The sequence below is a fragment of the Ceratotherium simum genome, chromosome 13 (assembly GCF_057802395.1).
Source record: "Ceratotherium simum simum isolate JZ-2026a chromosome 13, ASM5780239v1, whole genome shotgun sequence".
Classification (NCBI taxonomy): domain Eukaryota; kingdom Metazoa; phylum Chordata; class Mammalia; order Perissodactyla; family Rhinocerotidae; genus Ceratotherium; species Ceratotherium simum.
The window spans coordinates 13,358,859-13,382,553 of NC_141912.1; the positions used below are offsets into that span (position 1 = coordinate 13,358,859).

The window sequence follows — 23,695 nt, forward strand, 5'->3', positions numbered from 1 at the left end:
AATTTTTAAGTATTAGATTTTCTTATAATACACCAGTGTTATATACAAATGGAGGGAATAACAGTTGAAATCCAGTGTTTGCAGAAGTTGTTCTAATTTTTCATATTTAATTGGAAAGATTAGAAAAGTGTATTAGACATGTAGAATTAAGTATTTTATTTTAGATAAAAAATATTATACCCACTCTATTCTATAATAACATGTAATTGAGTATTTGCTTAAGTAATAAAAGGGTTAAGAAATGACTTGGGTTATAATCAGAGGAACGTAAGTATAAATCTGTAAAGATAGGTATTTTCTAAATAAAATTCCAGTAAAAGGCTATATAAAACATTTTATATACATAAAGAATAAATTATGCCTGGTTAACATGTCTTTTGCTTTAGTATCAGAAAAGCCACAACACATGTAATAAACGTATGTTAAAGCCAGAGTTTTCCAGACACGAGTCCCATAGCACCGTCTAGATACTATCTGCTCAGAAATGATGCCGACGACGTCAACACAGTGTAGCAGGGCAGAGGAAGAGAAACGCTCACCAACGCTGACTGGCTTAGTCAACAGGCAGAGGCTGGAGAGGAGGAGACCGGGACGTGAGAGGGAAGACCACGCCACCAAGTGCAGCCACAAGGGGAAAAGCACAAGTCTAGCAGAGCCGACCCCTGCGGGGACGTGCTTGCTGTGGCTCAGGGTTGTTTTTCTGAAGTGTTCAGAGACAAATTCCAGCAAGATGTCTGGTTTGAGTCAAGTCTTACTTCTTGAACTTGTGACTTCTCAGCGGAGGCACTTGGCATACTTAAGGGAAAAAATGAATACATTCAGATTGTGTCTTGTTAGACATTAAGCTAGAAAACCAGCTGAGGAAGTAAGAGTGGCACAGAAATGAAAATCCGTTTCCTGTGAAGAACCGCACACACCAACAGGTTTAGCTAATAACACAGAAGGAAAGGAGTGGAGTTGGAGTTTAGGCTCTTTAAAAAAGAAAAAGGGCAGGGGAGGGGAGAGAAGGAGTGCAGAAGGACCCTCTAAGAATGGAGTGAGTAGTGCATGAAAAGGAAAAACCGAGATTCTGTCCCTCTGATGTCTGCTTTGGGCACCTGTGTCCAGCGGGCATGTTTTCAGGATCTAGCTACGGTTAATTTCCCTTGTGCTAGACATGGGTTATCTGAAGTTTTGCCAGGCACCTTCTCCCTTCTGAGTGCTAATGCCTAATTTCCTAAAGTGATCAGAACCCTTCTGAGCCAGGAAGTTGTCATCCTGTGTCTAGTCACAGCACGTCACACCGTTCAGACGTCTGGGCCAGCACTGGGAAGGTGCACTTGTATTTTTGGCTCATACGCTTTTCAAATAGAATATACTTGATTAAATAAAGGGAACACAGTCCTGAGCCCTCCTATCCTCCATATATGCATGCAATCCATGCCATCAAAAGGAGAGTTCATTGTTCCCAAGGCCAAAAAAAAAAAAAAAGCCTGTTCTGTATTGCAAAGAACTCTACAGCAAAATCAAGTGCCCAGATTAAGTGACAGACTGGTGCAGCCCACAATCACCAGCAGGAATGTCATTTGGAATACTTTTGGCAGATGAAAGAATGTCACCCCACTGTTATTTTGAAAGTATTTTATCAGGATGTAAGGTCACTTCACTCTCTGTTTTTAACCTACACAAGTTAGTGTTTGCTTTGAAACTTAACTGCACAAGGTACTTTTTCCTCCTGGAGAGTCTTTATTGAATTGACTCTTGGGTGGAACAGTGACGATGGGTAATTTATTCTACCAGTTTGATCAAGAAGTCTCTATGTGGTTTCTCCATTGCACCAGATTATGTGCACATGTGGGTATGTGGAGAAAGGCAGAAGAGGGGCCATCAGTCATCGTTTCTAAAATGCTTATTTTCCCCCACGTGCCAGTCATTCAAATAAGGTGAAAATGTGCTTCCTCAAAATAACCTCAGTTGTGTCTAGGAATTTATTTGAATTTATTTGTTTTAAATATAGAGGTAAAGTAGGCATAAAAACGCCTTTAATAACCAAAGAAATCAACTTAGATTACTAGGACCATACCTGGCATGACAATTCTCTAGGTTTGAAAGCCTGTGATTTGAGCTTGTAGTGGGCAAAGACATAAGTTTCACTAAAGACCTAAAGCTTATCCACTACCTAGATATCTAGATATCACTACAGAAGGAAAACTGAGAGCCTCCCTTGTACGCAAAGCAGGTGAAGACCAGAAGGAAGCAGACCCTGTCCCACAGGCTGACGCAGAGCTCCATGCCAAGAGCTGGCAGGTTTTCTAGGTAAATAATGCCACACATGGAGCACCATTACAGCTCTCAAATCAGGAGGGACAGGAAGAGGGGTCACATGAGAGGCAGGGAGGGAAATCCAGCACTCTAAGAGGCAAAAGAGTTCCCATTACAATTACGACACTTCATTAGGCAACAGGATTTTCTGGCTGGAGGGCACATAAAAAATAACCATAACAATAACTTACTAAGATAATAGAAATTGAAAGGAAAAAAATCTCCTTTGGGTGTAAAGTTGAGCAGTGTCATTAACATACCAACCAACTAGAGTCAAAACACAATACAGTCATGCATCACTTAACGGGGACACATTCTGAGAAATGCGTCATTAGGTTATTTCATGGTTGTGCGAACATCATAGAGTGCACTTACACAAACCTAGATGATATAGCCTACTACAGACCCAGGCTATATGGCACTAATCTTATGGGAGCACCATCATATATGCAGTCTGTCGGCACATGACTGGACTCTAACACAGGGGCTGGCTGATGTTAGGGACTGGGTCATTAGGTAAAGAGGATTTGGTATTCTCAGTTTACTTTCAATGATTCTTCAACACTTAGTAAAGACATTGTGCCTTTTAATGGAGACCCAAAATCTTCTACGTGACACAAGACTTAAAAGTGTAGAGAATTATATAAATATTTACTGTTGGTACGCCCCACAGGTTAGATCAAGTTCACTGGTCCAGCTGAGTGGTCTCTGTCCTTTGTCCACCACCACTCAGCGTTATAAAGTCAACTAAACAGAAAAGATGGAAGGACCAATTATGAAATTCCTGACTTCTTTGCTTTGGTTATATGTCCATAATTTGCATAAAATAAATAATATGCATTAAGTCAAAATCAAGGTTAAAATTTGAAATGAGAAAAAAAAGCACAACAATCTGGAATTCTTCAGGCAAAACAATAGAGATCTCTTCAAATAGATGCTTTATTATATCCACAGGCGATAAAATCCCAGAGCTACTGTTAGGCATGTAAATACAGACCCTGTAAGAAAAATATAATTGAGCAGAGTATTAGTTCTATTAACTATTACTTGAGGGAACATCTTTTTATTAAGAAAACATACAGACACTCATCCACCAAGAAAAAAAAAAAAAAGAAAAAAAAAATAAAACCAAGATTGCTTACTGATGTGCCATATTCCATGAAACTCCCGCCCGTTAAAATACCCCACACCTTGAAATTACCATCTTCAAAGTACAAATGTATCCAATATTCAAGAAAACCTTTCAATAAAAGTTTAGAATCACAAAAATTCTGTGGTCATTAAGAATACATATATGTACTATATAGGGACACACCCTTTAACTTTATGAGCAAAATTGCACTTCTAAATATTATTGTAACTTTAAAATATTGATTAATCCAAAATGTTAAATTTTATTTAAAATAATGGCTATGTAATTTTTTTTGTACATGAATCTTCATTCTCGCTTTCAGATCAAAAATTGCAAAAGCAAATTAACTCCTTATAAGGAGTATCACCAATTGAAGCAGAAAGATCACAACTCAAAAGCCTTTCATTCTAATATTCCCCATCTTGAATTTCACTAAAACAATTCCAAATAACTATAGTTCAATGATAGCATCTTATCAATTTTAAGATTCCATCGATTGTAAAGTACAACATTTCATTTACTAGTAAGAAAGAAAAAAATGCCTATTATAATACAATCTACTGGAAACTGTAAGATGCCTTCCAATTTCAGAGATGTTAAAACATGGAAAAAAATGTGTTAGAATCAATGAAATACACTATCTGTCTTTGACTTATTTTATAAATTTTATTTATTTTCAGCTTGGTTTAACTACCCAGATACAAAACAGCTTACCTGCTAAATATTTAATATTATCAAGCTTGTGTGACTCGAGCATGGTTTTCAGGCCAGCGACCTCAGTGTCTATCTTCCTGTCTGTCTGGGTGACGGCCCGGTCTTGCTGGGCATGCTTTTAAAACAAAGAGATTCACAGCATTAAACCACTTCATATACCAGCCCCTCTATTCTGTCCATCCTAGAGTTCCTTCCCAACAAGGTGCAGTCAAGGGGAAACCTGGGGTAGAATTGAGGAGACCTGGACCTTAGTCTTTGCTCTACTATCCTCATGCTATGTGGCACTGGTCAGGGCCTTGACCATCTGTAGGCCTGTTTCCTTCTGTTTGAAAATAGGAGAAAAAAAAAATACCATGGGCTCCGCCTCCAATTTAGAGAATCAAATGTGATAACCTATGTAAAAAAGCTTTTGTAAATTACAGATTGCTCTACAAGTAAGGTTAATATTACCAAGCCAGTCTGTTCTCAGTGGCAAGGAATATGTCTCATCCTTCTAAATTCCTCCTAGTGAAAGATACACAAAAATGCTTTAAAAAAATGAATGGAATCTTAGATAATTTACAAGCAACAGAGCTTGCCTTGACACTATTTCTGTTCACATTTTTTAAAGCTTTCTTCTTTTATAGTTCAAACACCAAGTGCTTTACTATTATGAGGCTTGGCTATACCAAGGGCCTATTTGTGTTCTTTCCCGAATATAATAGTTAAACTAGATACACAGTTAATTCCCCAAAGGGTGGTGAGTTTGGCTGATGTTATAAAGGGGTTGTAATATTTCATTAATGCATAAAAACACTGGAAATAATTCACTAAACATCCTAGGGCAAGTGAGTAGTTCCCTATGGATAACAATTCAGGTAATGAATAAGGAAATAAATGCCTGGATGAGGAGAGAAGTATTCCAGATTTCTCTCATGGAAGTCTCTTGTAGGTTTCAAAGGTCCCAGGTAATATAGGAGGGAAAAGAAGTAAGGCATGCTGTAAGTTAAAAATATAATAGAAATCTCCATTCCTTAGTATTCTTTACTTACTGAGACAAACTTCCATTAAGATAATCAAGGATTTTGTTAAGCGCAAAAAAATCCTATGATACTGCACTTCTGAGTATATACCCCAAAGAATTGAAAACAGGGATTCCAACAGATATTTGTATGCTCACGTTCAGCATTATTCACAATGGCCACATGGTGGACACAACCCAAGTGTCTATCGACAGGATAATCAAAATGTGGTATATACACTCAATGGAATATTATTTGGCCTTAAAAAGGAAGGAAATTCTGATACATGCTACAACATGGATGGACCTCGAGGACATTATGCTAAGTGAAATAAGCCAGTCACAGAAGGCCAAATACTGTATATTCCGCTTATATGAGGTACCTAGAGTAGTCAAATTCATAGAGACAGAAAAGTAGAATGGTGGTAGCCAGGGGCTGGGGGGAGGACGGAATGGGAAATTAGTGTTTGATGGGTGGAGTTTCAGTTCTGCAAGATGAAAAGAGTTCTGTGGGTGGATGGTGGTGATGGGTGCATACTAACGTAAACGTACTTAATACCACTGAACTGTACACTTAATCATGGTTAAGATAGTAATTTTTATGTGTATTTTACCACAATTAAAAAAAATCCTGTGACAGTAAACCTGCATATATCTTCCTATAACACATCATTACAAACAACAGTAACCATGCATGGGATGAAGCAAAGACAAATAAAATGACCAAAAAAGTCAGTTTCATTTCTTACCAATGCCACCATTTCTGTCCTCATTTCTAGCAGCTTCCTTTCGTTCAATGAATACTGAAAGAAACATGTAACATAGGTCAGATTCTGATTTATTGCTTTCTCTCTCTCCTTCTCCTCCTCTGGTGCCTTACATGTTCTGGTCTCAGTACTTCTAAGAACATGTAACACTATAGAAATCACCTCTGGGATAAAGCAGCCTACTTGCCCCTCTCCTTCAGATCTGTTTCTGAGGTTTCTTATTTATCTTCACTCATCGCTCCAACATCTGGATTCCCTTTGGTCATCCTTCACCTCTCTCTGCTGTTTTTCTCTTTCATGTCTTCACTGTGATGTCTCTAGGCCCCTCCCACTGTTATAATGGTATTACCTGGGACCGATTTAGAGGGATGCTGAGTCATATGCTTTTTGGCATTCAGAGGGTTGAAAAAAGTCGGAAATAATTTAAATTAGGAGCTCTCCCATAATAACTACAAACAAACCCAGTCACTACGTGAGGCTTAGACAAAAGATAGGAAAGACATCAAGTCGGGAAAAAAATAGTTTCAAAGAATATTATTCTGTGACATAGACATTGCCTTGTGATTATAAAACACAACGTAAATACATAGATACAAGAAATATACTAAACCATCCCATGTTGGTTTTAATTAAAAAAAAAAAACCCAAGTTACGTCAGCATCATGGTGGAGTGAGCTATTCCCCTAGGCTCTCTCCCCTAAGATACAACGAAAAGGATCTTTATTAACTGACAGAGGACATTCACACAACACAACAGACGTCTAAGAGATCCACACAGCCTTATGTCTGAAGGTGGTGCTGGAAGCCTGGAGGCAGTGGAAGGAGGTAAGCGGATCTCCTCTCCCTCCCCAGTGGCAGTGATCCAGGGTGCGGGACCTCATGCAGCAGCTGGAGTGCAACTCTGAGAGTAGAAGGGGTAAAAGGCAGCCCTGTGCAGGAACGCTTTCACTCTTGGAGTTGCTTCTCAGCCCCTGGGAAAGCTCCACACCAAAGTGGCGAAGCCACCACGGGGGCGTCCACACCAAGCCAAGCAGCCCAAGCGGACTGCTAGTGACTGCAGAGCAGGAGACAGCAGGTGGGAAAGAAGGCACCTCTCTTCCCTCATCCTGCCTGGCACATCAGCTCGGCCGGTCAGCCAGGGCAGGGGATCCCTGCCAGAGCACCTGCGCCTGCATGTGTGAAGCATCAGCGGCCAGACGCAGAGAGCCCTACTGGCACAACTTCAAATGGATGGGCACAACTGCCAGGGGTTGGCGGAAGGCTCAGAAAACTGTGGCAGGTGGTGGCAGGTGGAATCTGCAACCAGATACTACCACTACGTGCTGGCAAAGGTCCACTCTTTCAAACAGCATGAAGAAGTATATTAACACCCCAGACCAGAAGGAAAATGACAAGTGTCCAGAAATTAATCCTGAAGTCACAGAAATCTACAATCTAAATGACAGAGAATTCAAAATAGTTATCATAAAGAAACTCAATGAGTTATAAGAAAACTCAGAAACAGTTCAATGAACTCAGGAATAAAATTAATGAGCAGAGAAAATTCTTCACAAGAGAGACTGAAATTATAAAAAAGAAACAATCAAAAATGTTGGAGAGGAAGAACATAATGAACGAGATTTTAAAAAATCTGGAATCCTTAAAAAACAGAGCTGATAATACAGAGGACAGAATTAGTAATTTAGAGGACAGAAATAAAGAAATGCTTCAGATGGAGGAGGAGAGAGAACTAAGACTAAAAAGAAATGAAGAAATTCTCCGAGAAATATCCGACTCAATTAGGAAATGCAACATAAGGATTATAGGTATTCCAGACTCAGAAGAGTGGAAGAAAGGAACAGAGAGCTTGTTCAAAGAAATAATAGCTGAGAGCTCCCCAAACCTGGAGAAGGAGCTAGAATTACATGTAAATGAAGCCAACAGAACTCCTAATTATATCATGTCAAAAGACCTTCTCCAAGACATATATTAGAAAAAATGGCAAAAGTCAATGACAAAGAAAAAATATTAAGGGCAGCAAGGCAGAAGAAAATAACCTACAAAGGAACCCCTATCAGGCTTTCAGTGGATTTCTCAGCAGAAACCTTACAGGCTAGGAGACAGTGGAATGATATATTCAAAACACTGAAAGACAAAAACTTTCAGCCAAGAATACTCTATCCAGTGAAACTATCCTTCAGATACAATGAAGAAATAAAAACTTTCCCAGATAAACAAAAGCTGAGTGAGTCCATCGACACAAGACCCCTGCTACAAGAAATCATCAAGAAGGCCCTGAGCTTAATTATAACATTAAAGATAAAGGGAAAGAAAGCATCAAAAATAACTATAATCACTTCATTTTAATCACAAACTCACAACGCAAATGGAATAAGTTGTGACAACAATAACTTAGATGGGGAAGAGGAAAGGGACGGAATTGGCTTAGACTAAGGAAAAAAGAGACTATCAGAAAAGGGACTATCTCATCTACGAGATCTTTTATACAAACCTCACGTAACCACTAAACAGAAAATCAGAACAGAGACACAAATGATAAATAAAGAGAAAACTGAGAAAACTGTCATAGAGAAACACCAAACTGAACTGGCAGTCAGAAATACATGGGATGAAAAACAAGGGAAATACAGAACAACCAGAAAACAAGTGATAAAATGGCAGCATTAAGCCCTCATATATCAATAATCACTCTAAATGTAAATGGATTGAATTCTCCAATCAAAAGACACAGAGTGGCTGGATGGATTAAAAAACAAGAACCAACAATATGGTGCCTCTGGGAAACACATCTCAGCTCTAAAGACAGAAAAAGGCTCATAGTGCAGGGATGGAAGACGATATTCCAAGCTAATGGCAAACAAAAGAAAGCAGGTGTTGCCATACTTATATCACACAATGTAGACTTCAAGATAAAAAAGTCAATGAGAGACAAAGGGGGCCAGTATATTATGATAAAAGGGACACACCACCAAGACGACATAATACTTATAAATATATATGCACCCAACACAGGAGCACCACAGTACATAAAGCAACTATTAACAGACCTAAAAGGGAAATTAATAGCAACACAATAGTGGTAGGGGACCTCAACACCCCACTTACACGAATGGATAGATCACCCAGACAGAAAGTCAACAAGGAGATAGTGAAATTAAATGAAAAACTAGACTAGATGGACTTAACAGATATATATAGAACACTCCATCCAAAAACAGCAGAAAACACATTCTTCTCAAGATCACACGGAACGTTCTGAAAGGCAGACCGTATGCTGGGAAACCAGGCAAGCCTCAATAAATTTAAGAAGACTGAAATCATATCAAGCATCTTTTCCGACCATAATGCTATGAAACCAGGAATCAACTACAAGCAAAAAGCTAGAAAGTGACAAATATGTGGAGACTAAACAACATGCTCCTGAACAACCAATGGATAGATGAAGAAATTAAAGGATAAATCAAAAAAATATCTGGAGAAAAATGAAAATGAAAATACATCACACCAACTCATATGGGATGCAGCAAAAGCAGTCCTAAGAAGGAAATTCATAGCAATACAGGCCCACCTTAACGAACAAGAAAAATCTCAAATAAGTAATCTAAAACTACACCTAGCAGAACTAGAAAAAGAAGAACAAACAAAGCCCAAAGTTAGCAGAAGGAGGGAAATAATAAAAATTAGAACAGAAATAAATGAAATTGAAACCAATGAAACTAAGAGCTGGTTCTTTGAGAAGATAAACAAAATAGACAAATCCTTAGCTAGACTCACTAAGAAAAAAAGAGAGAAGGCTCAAATAAATCAAATTAGAAATGAAAGAGGAGAAATTACAATGGATACCACAGAAATACAAAGGATCATAAGAGAATACTATGAAACACTATATGCCAACAAATTGGACAATCGAGGAGAAATGGACAAATTCCTACACTCATACAACCTCCCAAAACTGAATCAAGAAGAAATAGAGAATATGAATAGACCAATCACAAGTAAAGAGATTGAAACAGTAATCAAAAACCTCCCCCAAAATAAAAGTCCAGGACCAGATGGCTTCCCTGGAGAATTCTACCAAATATTCAAAGAAGATTTAATACCTATCCTTCTCAAACTATTCCAAAAAATTGAAGAAGATGGAACACTTCCTAACTCATTCTATGAGGCCAACATCACCCTGATCCCAAAGCCAGACAAGGATAACACAAAGAAGGAAAATCACAGGTCAATATCACTGATGAACATAGATGCAAAAATCCTCAACAAAATATTGGCAAACTGAATACAGCAATACATTAAAAGGATCATACACCACGATCAAGTGGGATCTATACCAGGGAAACAGGGATGTTGCAACATCCACAAATCAATCAACATGATACATCACATTAACAAAATGAGGAATAAAAATCAAATCATCATCTCAATAGATGCAGAAAAAGCATTTGACAAGATCCAACATCCATTTATGATAAAAAGTCTCAATAAAATGGGTATAGAAGGAAAGTACCTCAACATAATAAAGGCCACATATGACAAACCCACAGCCAACATCATACTCAATGGGGAAAAACTGAAAGCCATCCCTCTGAGAACAGGAACAAGACAAGGGTGCCCACTCGCATCACTCTTATTCAACATAGTACTGGAGGTTTTGGCCAGAGCAAGTAGGCAAGAAAAAGTGAACTGGCAAGGAAGAAGTGAAACTCTTGCTGTTTGTAGATGACATGATTCTATACATAGAAAACCCTAAAAAACCCATCAGAAAACTATTAGAAATAATCAACAACTACAGCAAAGTTGCAGGGTACAAAATCAACTTATAAAAATCAGTTGCATTTCTATACTCTAATAACGAACTAACAAAAAGAGAACTCAAGAAGACAATCCCATTTACAATAGCAACAAAAAGAATAAAATATCTAGGAATAAATTTAACCAAGGAGGTGAAAGACCTATACAATGAAAACTATAAGACATTATTGAAAGAAATCAATGATGACTTAAAGAAATGGAGAGACATCCCACGCACATGGACTGGAAGAAGAAACATAGTTAAAATGTCCATATTACCTAAAGCAATCTACAGATTCAATGCAAACCCAATCAGAATCCCAATGACATTCTTCATGGAAATAGAACAAAGAATCCTAAAATTCATATGGGGCAACAAAAGACCCCGAATAGCTAAAGCAATCCTGAGAAAAAAGAACAAAGCTGGAGGCATCACAATCCCTGACTTCAAAACATACTACAAAGCGACAGTAATCAAAAGAGCATGGTACTGGTACAAAAACAGACACACAGATCGATGGAACAGAATTGAAAGCCCATAATTAAAGCCACACGTCTACGGACAGCTAATCTTTGACAAAGGAGCCAAGAACATACAATGGAGAAAGGCAAGTCTCTTCAATAAATGGTGCTGGGAAAAAGGACAGCCACGTGCAAAAGAATGCAAGCAGATCATTACCTCACACCACACACAAAAATTAACTCAGAATGGACTAAAGACTTGAAGGTAAGACCTGAAACCATATAACTCCTAGAAGAAAATACAGGCAGTACCCTCTTTGACATCAGTCTTAGAAGGATCTTTTCAAATTCCATGTCTACTCGGGCAAGGGAAACAAAAGAAAAAATAAACAAATGGGACTACATCAGACTACAGAGCTTCTGCAAGACAAAGGAAACCACGAACAAAATGAAAATACAACCCACCAACTGGGAGAAAATATTTGAAAATCATATATCTGACAAGGGGTTAATCTCAAAAATATATAAAGAACTCATACAACTCAACAACAAAAAAATAAACAATCCGGGGCCGGCCTGGTGGCGTAGTGGGTAAGTTCATGTGCTCCATTTCAGTAGCCCAGGGTTCGCAGGTTCAGATCCTGGGTGTGGACCTACGCACCGTTTACCAAGCCATGCCATGGCAGGCATCCCACATATAAAGTAGAACAAGATGGGCACAGATGTTAGGCCAGGGCCAATCTTCCTCAGCAAAAAAGAGGAGGATTGGCATCGGATGTTAGCTCAGGTCTAATCTTCTTCACCAAAAAAAAAAAAAAAAAAGGCAGAGGATATGAACAGAGACATTTTTCCAAAGATATACAGATGGCCAACAGGCACATGAAAAGATATTCAATATCACTAATCATTAGGGAAATGCAAATCAAAATTACAATGAGATATCACCTTAGATCCATTAGAATGGCTACAGTTACCAAGACAAAAAACAAGAAATGTTGGAGAGGATGTGGAGAAAAGGGAACCGTCATATACTGCTGGTGGGAATGCAAACTGGTGCAGCCACTATGGAAAACAGTAAAGAGATTTCTCAAAAAATTAAAAATAGAAATACCATATGACTCACCTATCCCATTACTGGGTATTTACCCTAAGAACTTGAAACCAACAATTTAAAGAGACTTATGCACCCCTATGTTCACTGCAGCATTATTCACAATAGCCAATACATAGAAGCAACCCAAGTACCCATCAACTGATGAATGGATGAAGAAGATGGAAGATGTGGTATATATATATTTATATACACACACACACACACACACACACACACACACACACAACGGAATATTACTCAGCCACCAAAAAAGACAAAACTGTCCCATTTGCAACAACATGGATAGAGCTTGAGGGTATTATGTTAAGTGAAATAAGCCAGACAGAAAAGACAAACACCATATGATCTCACTTATTATGTGGAAGATAAACAAACACATGGACAAACAAAACAGATTAGTGGTTAGGGAAGGGAGTTGGTGGGCTGGGCATAAAGGGTAAAGGGGCACATATATATGGTGACTGACAAATAATAATGTACACCTGAAATTTCACAATGTTATAAACTATTATGACCTCAATATAATAAAAAACTCCACTTGGGCGTAGTCACAATCCAGTGTTACTAAAGGAATCGACTAGTTCTACCAAGAATTAAAATGGTATCTTGATTTTGCCTATTAATGTCTATGCAAAGATTTAGGGCAATTGCAATTTTTTTGACCTTGAGACCAAAATCAGACATATCTCCTTAGCAGTGGGCATTAGGATTTAATTGAGAAAATGCAAATCTATAATTTAAGTGAAAAATTAAAAATTCTTCACTAAATTAACATTGTTATAGGGGAAAAAATTAATGCTTTTGAGGTATCTAGAAACTTTCTAGCTGTAAAATGTTCCCCTGGGATTATCAGAGGGATAGAATATAAAAACAGCATTGCTTAGAAGTAAAAAAACAAGAAAACCCCCAAACCCCAAACTAAGGACTACTCACAGGACCAAACGCTCGTCTCTGTCTTTTAAATGTCAGGGATTCAGAGGAGGAAAGAGCTATGCGTTAGATCACCACTAGAGGGCAGGGTGGAACTGGATTTTCTGCACACCTGTCAACTCCTGTCTTCACTAAGTCAATGCTGACTCAGCCACAAGAGAAAAGCCTAAATCTCGACATTGCCATGATTTTTAAAATAACATCTATGTGGCTCCACCTCCCTGCACCCCAAAGCAGTTTTTAGGCCATACTGTGTTTGAAACTCACTGTAAATATCACCACAGTTAATTTAATTGAAACAATATTATAACTTTATTAAATAAGGTAATGAGAGGGTCAAATAACTCATCTTCATCAGTGCATATTAAATACAAGCTAGCTGCACAGTAATATACTACTGTCCTGTACTTCAGAGTAATCTAAATTTAGGACTAATAAGAACAACTTCTCAGTTAGGTTAGTAAATCACATAAATTCACTGGCTTTAATCCATGTTCACATCCCTTTCCCAGTCTCCCAGATACATTTCTTCCCAGCTTGGTTAGCTACAGGCATCTTCCCAAATCAAGTAAATTCAAAATTTTTGCTAAGTACACAACCCATAAGGACACAGGTAACCAAAAGAGTTTCTCCTCTTCTAGATACTAGTCATATGCTAGTGATCATTAAATATTTCAGTGATACCAGATGAGTTAATCCTCATGGTTGAAAAGTGTTTTAAGAGAAAAAATACAGGTAACTTGGCCATACTAATTATTTCGTATAGCGAAGCTTAACTTAACTCCTGAAATCCAGCGGCCGTTCCAAAATACAGTTAAGTCCTTTGCTTGAGTTTCAGTGTTAGCTTCATGTATCACCGTAACACATTTTGGTTAAAAGCAAATGTGAAAAACGGGAAGACAATGAACAACTGTGAGTACTCAGCTTCTGCATGTGGATCCAGTTCTGCGTTAGTGAAAAATGCTTTATATGCCCTTTTCTCATTATGCTAAGAATAGAAAAGGTATCTAACCAATGTTATCAAATTCAAATAAAGCCTGAACAAGAAGATAGATGGGTTAAAAATCACTAGAGGCAACCAACACATATCTTTATTAAAACATACAACTTACTGTATTCCGTGTTCATTGCAGCATTATTTACAATAGCCAAGACACGGAAGCAACCTAAGTGTCCACCGATGGATGAACAGATAAAGAAAATGTGGTGTGTGTGTGTGTGTGTGTGTGTATATATATATATATATACACACACAATGGAATATTATTCTACCATAAAGAAGGAAATCTTGCCATTTGCAATAACATGGATGGATCTTGAGGGCATTACGCTAAGTGAAATAAGTCAGACAGAGAAAGACAAATATCATATGATCTCGCTTATTTGTGGAATCTAAAAAACAAACAAAAAAAACTCATAGATACAGAGAACAGACCGGAGTGGTGGCCAGAGGTGGAGGGTAGCAGGTGGGCGAAATGGGTGAAGCAGGTTCAAAGATACAAACCTCTAGTTATAAAATAAAAAAGTCATGGGGACGCAGTGTACAGCATGGTGACCACAGTTAATAATACTGTATTGTACATCTGAAAGTTGCTATGAGAGTAGACCTTAAAAGTTCTCATCACAAGAAAAAAAAATTAACTCTGTGGTGATGGATGTTAACTAGATTTATCGTGGTGATCATTTTGCAATATATACAAATACTGAATCATTATGTTGTACACCTGAAATTCATATAATGTTATATGTCAATTATATCTCAATAAAATTTAAAAAACAATAAAAAAGAAGCATTACTATGAAAGCTCTGAGACAAAAGTTGTATTTATATGCATTTTCTTTGAAAAAGCAAGGGCAACAGAGCTGTATTTCCAGTTTTCTTAGGTCCTGTGCATCATCCCACAAGTTGTTGTACAGATATATACATCCTTCAGCTTAATTATTTACAACCTACATTTTGTGATATCTTTCTGGTAACAAATGTACAGCACTACTTTTCCTAACTGAAAATTTCAATTTAACATAACTTAAAGAACCATTTACAATTTGCATTTCAAAACAATAAAGTCATTAAGATTTCTCTGTTAAAAAAAGAGACTACATGAAAATATTTTTTAACCTTGAATTTCAGTGTAGAATATTATCTATATTAATAATTTAACATTATTTAAGTCACATAATCAACTTAACTTTTGTAAAATCAGGACCTGTGGAGGTTTATGTCAGTATTAAGTACATCAAGATTGAGTTTAATTTCTTTTTTTATTTTTATTTTTTTTTTGTGAGGAAGATCAGCCCTGAGCTAACATCCATGCTAATCCTCCTCTTTTTGCTGAGGAAGACCAGCTCTGAGCTAACATCTATTGCCAATCCTCCTCCATTTTTTTTTCCCCAAAGCCCCAGTAGATAGTTGTATGTCATAGTTGCACATCCTTCTAGTTTCTGTATGTGGGACGCGGCCTCAGCATGGCCGGAGAAGCGGTGTGTCAGTGCGCGCCCGGGATCCGAACCCGGGTCGCCAGTAGCTGAGTGCATGCACTTAACCGCTAAGCCACGGGGCCGGCCCGAGTTTAATTTCTTTATTAATGTCTAAGTGACATATAATTTAGTCTCTGAAACAGACAAAAAAAGATTCAAACTTGCTTTGACCAACATTTTCATTTTAATGTTACTTTTGAAAGCATCAAATTTAAACCCTAATCCAAAATATAATTAAGGAAAAAACTGTCTAACAAAAATATTTAACAGTACTTGTGAACTGTATACAAACTCAGACTTGACCAAAAATTCCATCCTGCAAGGAAATTAATTCATATTCCATTTTTAATAAAGGAACATACCAATTCTTTTACTCTGCTCTTTTCTAGATTGAAGTCTAATTTGGTATCTGTTCGGACTTTGATCACTTCATCCTAGTAGGAGGGCAAACAACAAAGAAAGAAAAATTCAAAGTGAGAAAGCCAAACCCTCTGAGCACGTAAAGCCTGGGACTGCTTCCTGCACAGCCTCCGCCCTAAGGGGGCCATCCCAGGGGAGGGGCAGGGCCAGGGGCTCACAGAGAAGAGGGGCTAAGACTTAACGACGTTGGGAGACTCTGGTCAAGCCCCGTCTGCAGTCAGCCCTGTCTTGGGACTTCCCAGTCATACATACAAATAATCCCCTTTTATGGTTAAGAGTCAGTTATTGTTGCTTTTAACCTCAAGACTCCCAATATATCTCCTTGTGGAAATTATGAGTCAAGCTGTTCCTTGGACAACTTTGGAAAGCAGAGACGGACTCAAAGAAGTAAAATACTAAATTCTGGTTTAAATAAAGCCTTCTTTCTGACACTCATCAAAACTTTTTCTTTTTTAATATCAACGTCCTTTCCACTTAAAAAAATCAAACAGCTGGCATGGTAAGCATTCTAAAATCACATGTAAATCTCTAAAGCCAGTCTCTTCTAAGAGAATCTAAGGGTTCCATGAGGCTACTTTAAAAGACTTTTTATTTAAAAATGACTAATTCCTTTCAGAACACAATTTTCTTAATGAATTTGGTTACAGACATCAGCAATTTATTCATTGGCTGTGTTCTTAGCTAAATCTTCCAATGTATATTTTTGAGATATATTACACAAATATTTAACACAGAATTAAGTGTTTAAGAACATATATAGTATTTCTGACATTATTACTAAGCTGACGTAATTACAAACAAGCAAGCAAACAGGAATGAAGTTCTTACCGTTATTTGTTGTTTTAACCGATGCAATTCAAGCTTTATTTTCTAAAAACACATTAAAAAGAAACAAGTCGAGGATATGTTTAGAAGGTTAGAAGAGAAACATAAAACTTGGTAATAAACAAATATTAGAACATGTATTTATGCACAAATTCTTTCTCCATTTAACACGCACTTGGCTACATTCAGAACACAACATTAACTGAACAGTCTCAGTAACAGAAATGATTATTTGTCACGCAGGATGGTACAATTGTATCTAACATGCATATTTGTCTTCAAGGGCCTTCTTTAAAACTTCCTTCAATTTTTCTTTTAACTAATTCTGCCCTCAAATAGCACACTTCAGGGACAACTTTGAGTTTTAAACTCGACTGTTTCCTAGGAAAAGGAGGAATCTTCTGCTAGAAGGTTTCTTATAACACTAAGATCAACAGGGAATAAATGAACTCCCTTGATGGAACTTTAAATAGGACTGAAAATAAAAGCAAGATGCAAAGATAGCACTTATTTGTGATCCCATATGCCACACTTTAAGAAACTGAGGGATATTTTACAGCAGCACTCATTCATAATAACCAAAAACTGGTAACAATTCTAATATACACCACAGTAGAATAATGTGGCATATTCATGTAACACTACAGATAAATGAAAAGAATGATCTACCAATGAACGACACACTATGATTCCATCCGACGAAGTTCTAGAATAGGCAGAACCAGTCAATGGCGATATAAGTCAAGACAGTGGTTTCCTCTGTGGGAAGTGACTAGAAGGGGGCATCAGCAGGACGTCTAGGGTGCTGGTGATGTGCTACCTCTTGATCTGATTGGTAGTGTGTGTTCTGTGAATATTCATGGAGATGTATGCCCGTGCACTTTTGTGTATGTATATTATACCTCAATGTCTTAATATAAAGTGTTTTATATAGCATGAGTGGCTCTTTAGTTTTACCTCATTTTCTGCTCTGAGGGCTGAAAATTCACTCTTCTCCAAAATAATCATATCTTTCTTCACATTAGCAATCTGAGACATTATCTGCTGAAGAGTGATCTCCTAGAAAAGAGCAGCAAAACATATAAGCTAGTCTAGCCTAGGAAGTCCACCTTCCCCGTCTCCACTTGGTATCAACTTAATGAGAATCTAGAAGGTGGACACAAGAAAAGAGGTCCAGCAAGGTCATCCTTTATTCCAAAACAAGAAAAGGAAAAGAATAAAAACTCAATCATCATCAAGCGAATCATGGTTAAAAGGGTGGCATCTGAGGCCCAGTGGCTCAAGAACACACTGCTGTGATTCTGGCCACATTTCCATTTATTAATGGCTGATTGGAATAGTTAGTTTTCAAGCATAGGGAGTTTTCAAGCATAATGATTCTATAATAGTTGACTAAACAGCTCTGAATAAATATTTTTTATGCCACTATAATCGTCTGCCTCTCAACTATGGTTAAAATTACTATATGCTTTTCAATAGAGTATTATCCAAAAACATACATTAAAAATAACATTTCACCTTTAGATTTCAAGTTTGCTCGAGTGCCCAGACAAAGCTAACCTGCTGCATCTTGGTGACCATATCTTTGTAGACGACATTCATGTTGGCCTCCACGATCCTGACCAGTGCAGATACAATGATTTCTGCTTGTTGCGTAGTAAACCCTAAGCAAACACAAACAAAGACTATTACACTCAGGAGACTCTGTTGTCAGGAAAAAAAATCCTCCATAGAAAGGGAGGAAATGCAAACGTACAGATTCAGGTGAATGTCTGAATTCAGAAGCAGGTGGAAACCTACTGTGGTAGGAGGGCGAGGAGACTAGAGTCACAGACTATGATGTGTCTGTCACTCTGGAAGGTACGGCACATCAGAGTCTGTTTCCTCATGTAAAATGAGGGGTTGGGCTGACCGATCTCGAACGCCCTTCCTACCCGTCAAAAATCACGTTTTCAGAGAATGTCTAATAAACAGAGGCAATGCCTGCAATGTGATGTCAAGTGGAAAAAAGCCCGACTCAAAATATAGAGACAATTTATTGCTTTTGTAATTTAATAAAGATCCTAGGTAATTTTTATTTTCTTCTGTGTTACCTAAATTTTCTGCGATGAACATGACTTCCTAATTTGAATATGTACACGTTAGTAAAAAATAATTTACTTAAGAAAGCTCAATTATTTTATACCCAGCATAAATCAGTCAAATCATTGACTACATAAAAATAAACAGCAATTTAGCTGTTAGTTAATCTATTTGACGTTAAAAGACAAAATCAGTTCTTTCAGTTTTCCTCTATAGTTCTCTTCCGTCACTAGTGAGGGTAACCCAACCTGGAAAAAATATATTCTTTGGTACTCAATAAATGACGCTGAATTGAATTATATAAAGATAAGCAGTGTTACTGCTTTTAATAACTTTAGATAGTAACTTAAATTTCACACTGGAAATTCTAATAAAATGTTTAAAACCAAGTCCCTGGAAAGTAATTCCTTCTATAAAATACTTCCATCTATAAGAACTTCACAAGACTCTATTGATTCTTGTAATTAATTAATGGCACATTTGTTTGAACACAGTTATAACTGATACAATTTAAACGAGATTAAGCACGGGACTATAATTTAAAAAAAGACAAAGATACAGATTTAAAGGGGACAAAAACCGCAATTAAAAAAAATAATACAATGACCCACTAAGAAATTCAAAAAAAAAATAAATAAATAAATAAAGGAGACAAAAAAAGCCTTCCGAAGACCTACTCTCTTCATTTTATTCAAAATCATTTAATTTTCAAGGTATGGGTCATACACATCTAGAAAAATCATCTAAAAGGTTATCTACCAAAATGTTAACGTTATTTAACTCTGGGGTCTTGGGATTCAGAACAGTTTTTCTTATTTCTTTTCTGTTGTCCTAATTTTTTGAAAAGAACGTATCTTGTGCAATTTTTAAAACTTTATTAAGAAGAGTTCATAGTTAAACATAATTAAGTTTGGCAGTTATGAAGAAAAGAAAAATAGAGACCGAAAGGGAACTTATGCTCATAATAAAACAAACTCCAAAGCCATATAATTTATAACCACCCATGGGAGGAGGTAGGGTGAAGAAAAAGCAGAAGTTAAGCCTGAAAACCTGCTGGGTTACCAGACACAAATTAATGTTTTGTAGGAATCAGAGAACAAGACACAATCAGGGTTAGTGAGATTACAGACATATAGTTAGTTTTGTTAAGCAGGAGATACAACTCTGGAGAAAAAAAGGATAAAGGACAGAATATTCCTTGAAGGGTCCTTCCTGGCCTTATCCTGACCCAGTCATCTTAGACATCCAACATTCATCTAAGCACCCTCACACCCTACACTTTAGTGGGGTCCCCACATCACTGGGTCTTGAAATATGCCAATATTCACCGGTCAGCGTTTAGCATGAAGAAAAGCAAAAAGTACAGGTATCAAAACATCACATTTTAAACATTAAACATACACAATTTTTATTTGTCAAAAATAAATAAACAAACAAATTTCTAAAGGAGGGGGGATAAACGCCACCTCTTGATGGGAGGAAGGATGGCCATCCTGAGTCCACTGCAGCCACCTCGCCACCATCACACTTAACAAAACTAACAGTGCTCCCTTAATATCATCCAACACTGAGTCTATGTTGAAATGTCCCCCTCACCTCTAATAGGTCTTTCTACAATTGGTTACTTTGAATACAAGAACGCAGGGCCATTGGATTGGAAGAATTAACATAGTTAAGATGTCCATACTTCCTAAAGCCATCTATAGATTCAATGCAATCCCGATCAAAGTTCCAACAACATTTTTCACAGAAATAGAACAAAGAATCCTAAAATTTATTTGGAACAACAAAAGACCCCGAATAAGTAAAGGAATCCTGAGAAAAAAGAACAAAGCTGGAGGTATCACACTCCCTGATTTCAAAATATACTACAAAGCTATAGTAACCAAAACAGCATGGTACTGGCACAAAAACAGACACACAGATCAATGGAATAGAATCGAAAGCCCAGAAATAAACCCACACATCTATGGACAGCTAATCTTTGATAAAGGAGCCAAGAACATACAATGGAGAAAAGAAAGTCTCTTCAACAAATGGTGTTGGGAAAACTGGACAGCCACATGGAAAAAAATGAAAGTAGACCCTTACCTTACACCATACACAAAAATTAACTCCAAATGGATTAAAGACTTGAATGTAAGACCTGAAACTATGAAACTTCTAGAAGAAAACATGGGCAGTACACTCTTCGACATCAGTCTTAGCAACATATTTTCAAGCACCATGTCTGACCGGGCAAGAGAAACAATAGAAAAAATAAACAAATGGGACTACATCAAACTAAAAAGCTTCTGCACAGCAAAGGAAACCATCAACAAAACGAAAAGACAACCTAACAATTGGGAGAAGATATTTGCAAACCATACATCTGATAAGGGCTTAATCTCCAAAATATACAAAGAACTGATGCATCTCAACAACAAAAAAACTAACCACCCAATCAAAAAATGGGCAAAAGACCTGAACAGACATTTCTCCAAAGAAGATATACAGATGGCCAACAGACATATGAAAAGATGTTCAAAATCATTAACTATCAGGGAAATGCAAATCAAAACTACAATGAGATATCACCTCATGCCCGTCAGAATGGCTATAATTAGCAAGACAGGAAACAACATGTGTTGGAGAGGATGTGGAGAGAAGGGAACTCTCATACACTGCTGGTGGGAGTGCAAACTGGTGCAGCCACTATGGAAAACAGTATGGAGATTCCTCAAAAAATCAAGGATAGAACTACCATATGATCCAGCTATTCCACTGCTGGGTACTTATCCAAAGAACTTGAAAACATCAATGTGTAAAGATACATGCACCCCTGTGTTCACTGCAGCGTTATTTACAATAGCCAAGACTTGGAAGCAACCTAAGTGCCCATCAAGGGATGAACGGATAAAGATGATGTGGTATATATACACAATGGAATACTACTCAGCCATAAGAAACGATGAAATCCAGCCATTTGTGACAACATGGATGGACATTGAGGGTATTATGCAAAGTGAAATAAGTCAGAGGGAGAAGGTCAAATACCGTATGATTTCCTTCATTAAGTAGTAGATAACAACAACAATAAACAAACACATAGAGACAGAGATTGGATGGTGGTTACCAGAGGAGAAGGGGGGAGGGAAGAGGGTGAAAGGGATAATTCGGCACATGTGTGTGGTGATGGGTTGTAATTAGTATTTGGGTGGTGAACATGATGTAATCTATGCAGAAATAGAAGTATAATGATGTACACCTGAAGTTTATACAATGTTATAAACCAATGTTACTGCAATAAAAAATTAAAACAAAAAAACAAAAAGCAATTATGATAAAAAAAGAACGCAGGGCCACAAAAAAAAAAAAGAAAGAAAAAGAAAAGTAGGAAAACTTCTGCTTATCAAGATAATTTTAGATGCCCCTCTTCTCACTTCCACTTTCTTTTTTACATTCTGAGCTGAAAGAAGTTGGTCAAAACGGCCTACTGTCTCAAGTCTGAAAACAAAAGCTGTAAAAATTATAATACAGCATTTGAGAGTTTGTCCAAAGTGCATTCAAGTACATTATTTCATTTAATATGCAAAAGGAACTTTAGAATTCGTATTATGCCCATGTGACCGATGAGGAGACGGAAACTGAGAAGGGTGAAGAACTGCCTAGGCTACGCAGCTAGAACCTGCGAGAGCTTGAATCCAGAGCTCCTAACTCCCCACAGAAGCACCGAAGAATTCATTCCATCACCTTGACCTGGGCATCAGCAGTACATCCACAGAGGGTAGCTTTTCATGTATGAACATGCACAACTGGATGAATAACTATACAACGAAGTAAAAACACAGATATTTATCTCAAAGGTACAATCTATGATATTAGAGATTCTGATTTTGAGAATACGTGTCACAGTACAGAGAATTATAATTGGTGTATTTGTCTAGATAAGATTAAATATGAGAATGTTACCCATATACTAAGTGCACTTTCAAGAAACATCATATATAATCAGAGTAATCTTTTACACTAATTAACTCAACAGCAATAAGGGAAATGTTAGTCTGAATATTAAAAAAGAAAAGAACACAATAAGTTGAAATTATCAATAATTGCCACTCAGCAACATTTTAATTTCATAAAAATTTTAAAAAGACACAAGATGCACAGTAATAAAACTATCACTTTTAGGGCCGGCCCGGTGGCATAGCGGTTAAGTGCACGTGCTCCGCTGCGGCGGCCCGGGGTTGGCAGGTTTGGATCCCGGGCGTGCACCGACACACCACTTGTCGGGCCATGCTGTGGCGGCGTCCCATATAAAGTAAAAGAAGATGGGCACGGATGTGAGCCCAGGGCCAGTCTTCCTCAGCAAAAAAGAGGAGGATTTGGCATTGGACATTAGCTCAGGGCTGGTCTTCCTCAAAAAAAAAACAACTATCACTTTTGTGCCGCAGACAATTATCACAGGAACCATTCCTGAGTTTTGCTGACTTGTGTCCATAACACTACACTTCCTGAGTGATGTTATAAAAATACACTTCACTTGGACAGAGAGAAAATGTGTGAGAAAAGTCTCAACTGTCTTCATGAAGCAGAAATGTCCTTAAACAAAAAATGAGGACTTAAAAAATGGAGATTGACCGGGGCCGGCCGGTGGCGCAAGGGGTTAAGTGCGCGCGCTCCGCTGCGGCGGCCCG

At 37.5% G+C, this 23,695-nt stretch overlaps 1 protein-coding gene across 1 annotated transcript in view; it reads right to left on the reverse strand.

Annotated features, from left to right (window-relative positions):
* Nucleotides 1-3,222: 3,222 nt before the first annotated feature.
* Nucleotides 3,223-23,695, reverse strand: part of MCUR1 (mitochondrial calcium uniporter regulator 1) — a 28,366-nt gene continuing 7,893 nt past the window's right edge. The window contains exons 3-9 of the mRNA XM_004432108.3: nucleotides 18,498-18,601; nucleotides 17,895-17,996; nucleotides 16,941-16,982; nucleotides 16,055-16,126; nucleotides 5,897-5,950; nucleotides 4,148-4,262; nucleotides 3,223-3,299 (exon numbers count right to left, since the gene is read on the reverse strand). Of these exons, the coding sequence (XP_004432165.3) occupies nucleotides 3,244-3,299; nucleotides 4,148-4,262; nucleotides 5,897-5,950; nucleotides 16,055-16,126; nucleotides 16,941-16,982; nucleotides 17,895-17,996; nucleotides 18,498-18,601 (545 nt within the window). The 3' untranslated portion in view covers nucleotides 3,223-3,243. The remainder of the gene's footprint in view (nucleotides 3,300-4,147; nucleotides 4,263-5,896; nucleotides 5,951-16,054; nucleotides 16,127-16,940; nucleotides 16,983-17,894; nucleotides 17,997-18,497; nucleotides 18,602-23,695) is intronic.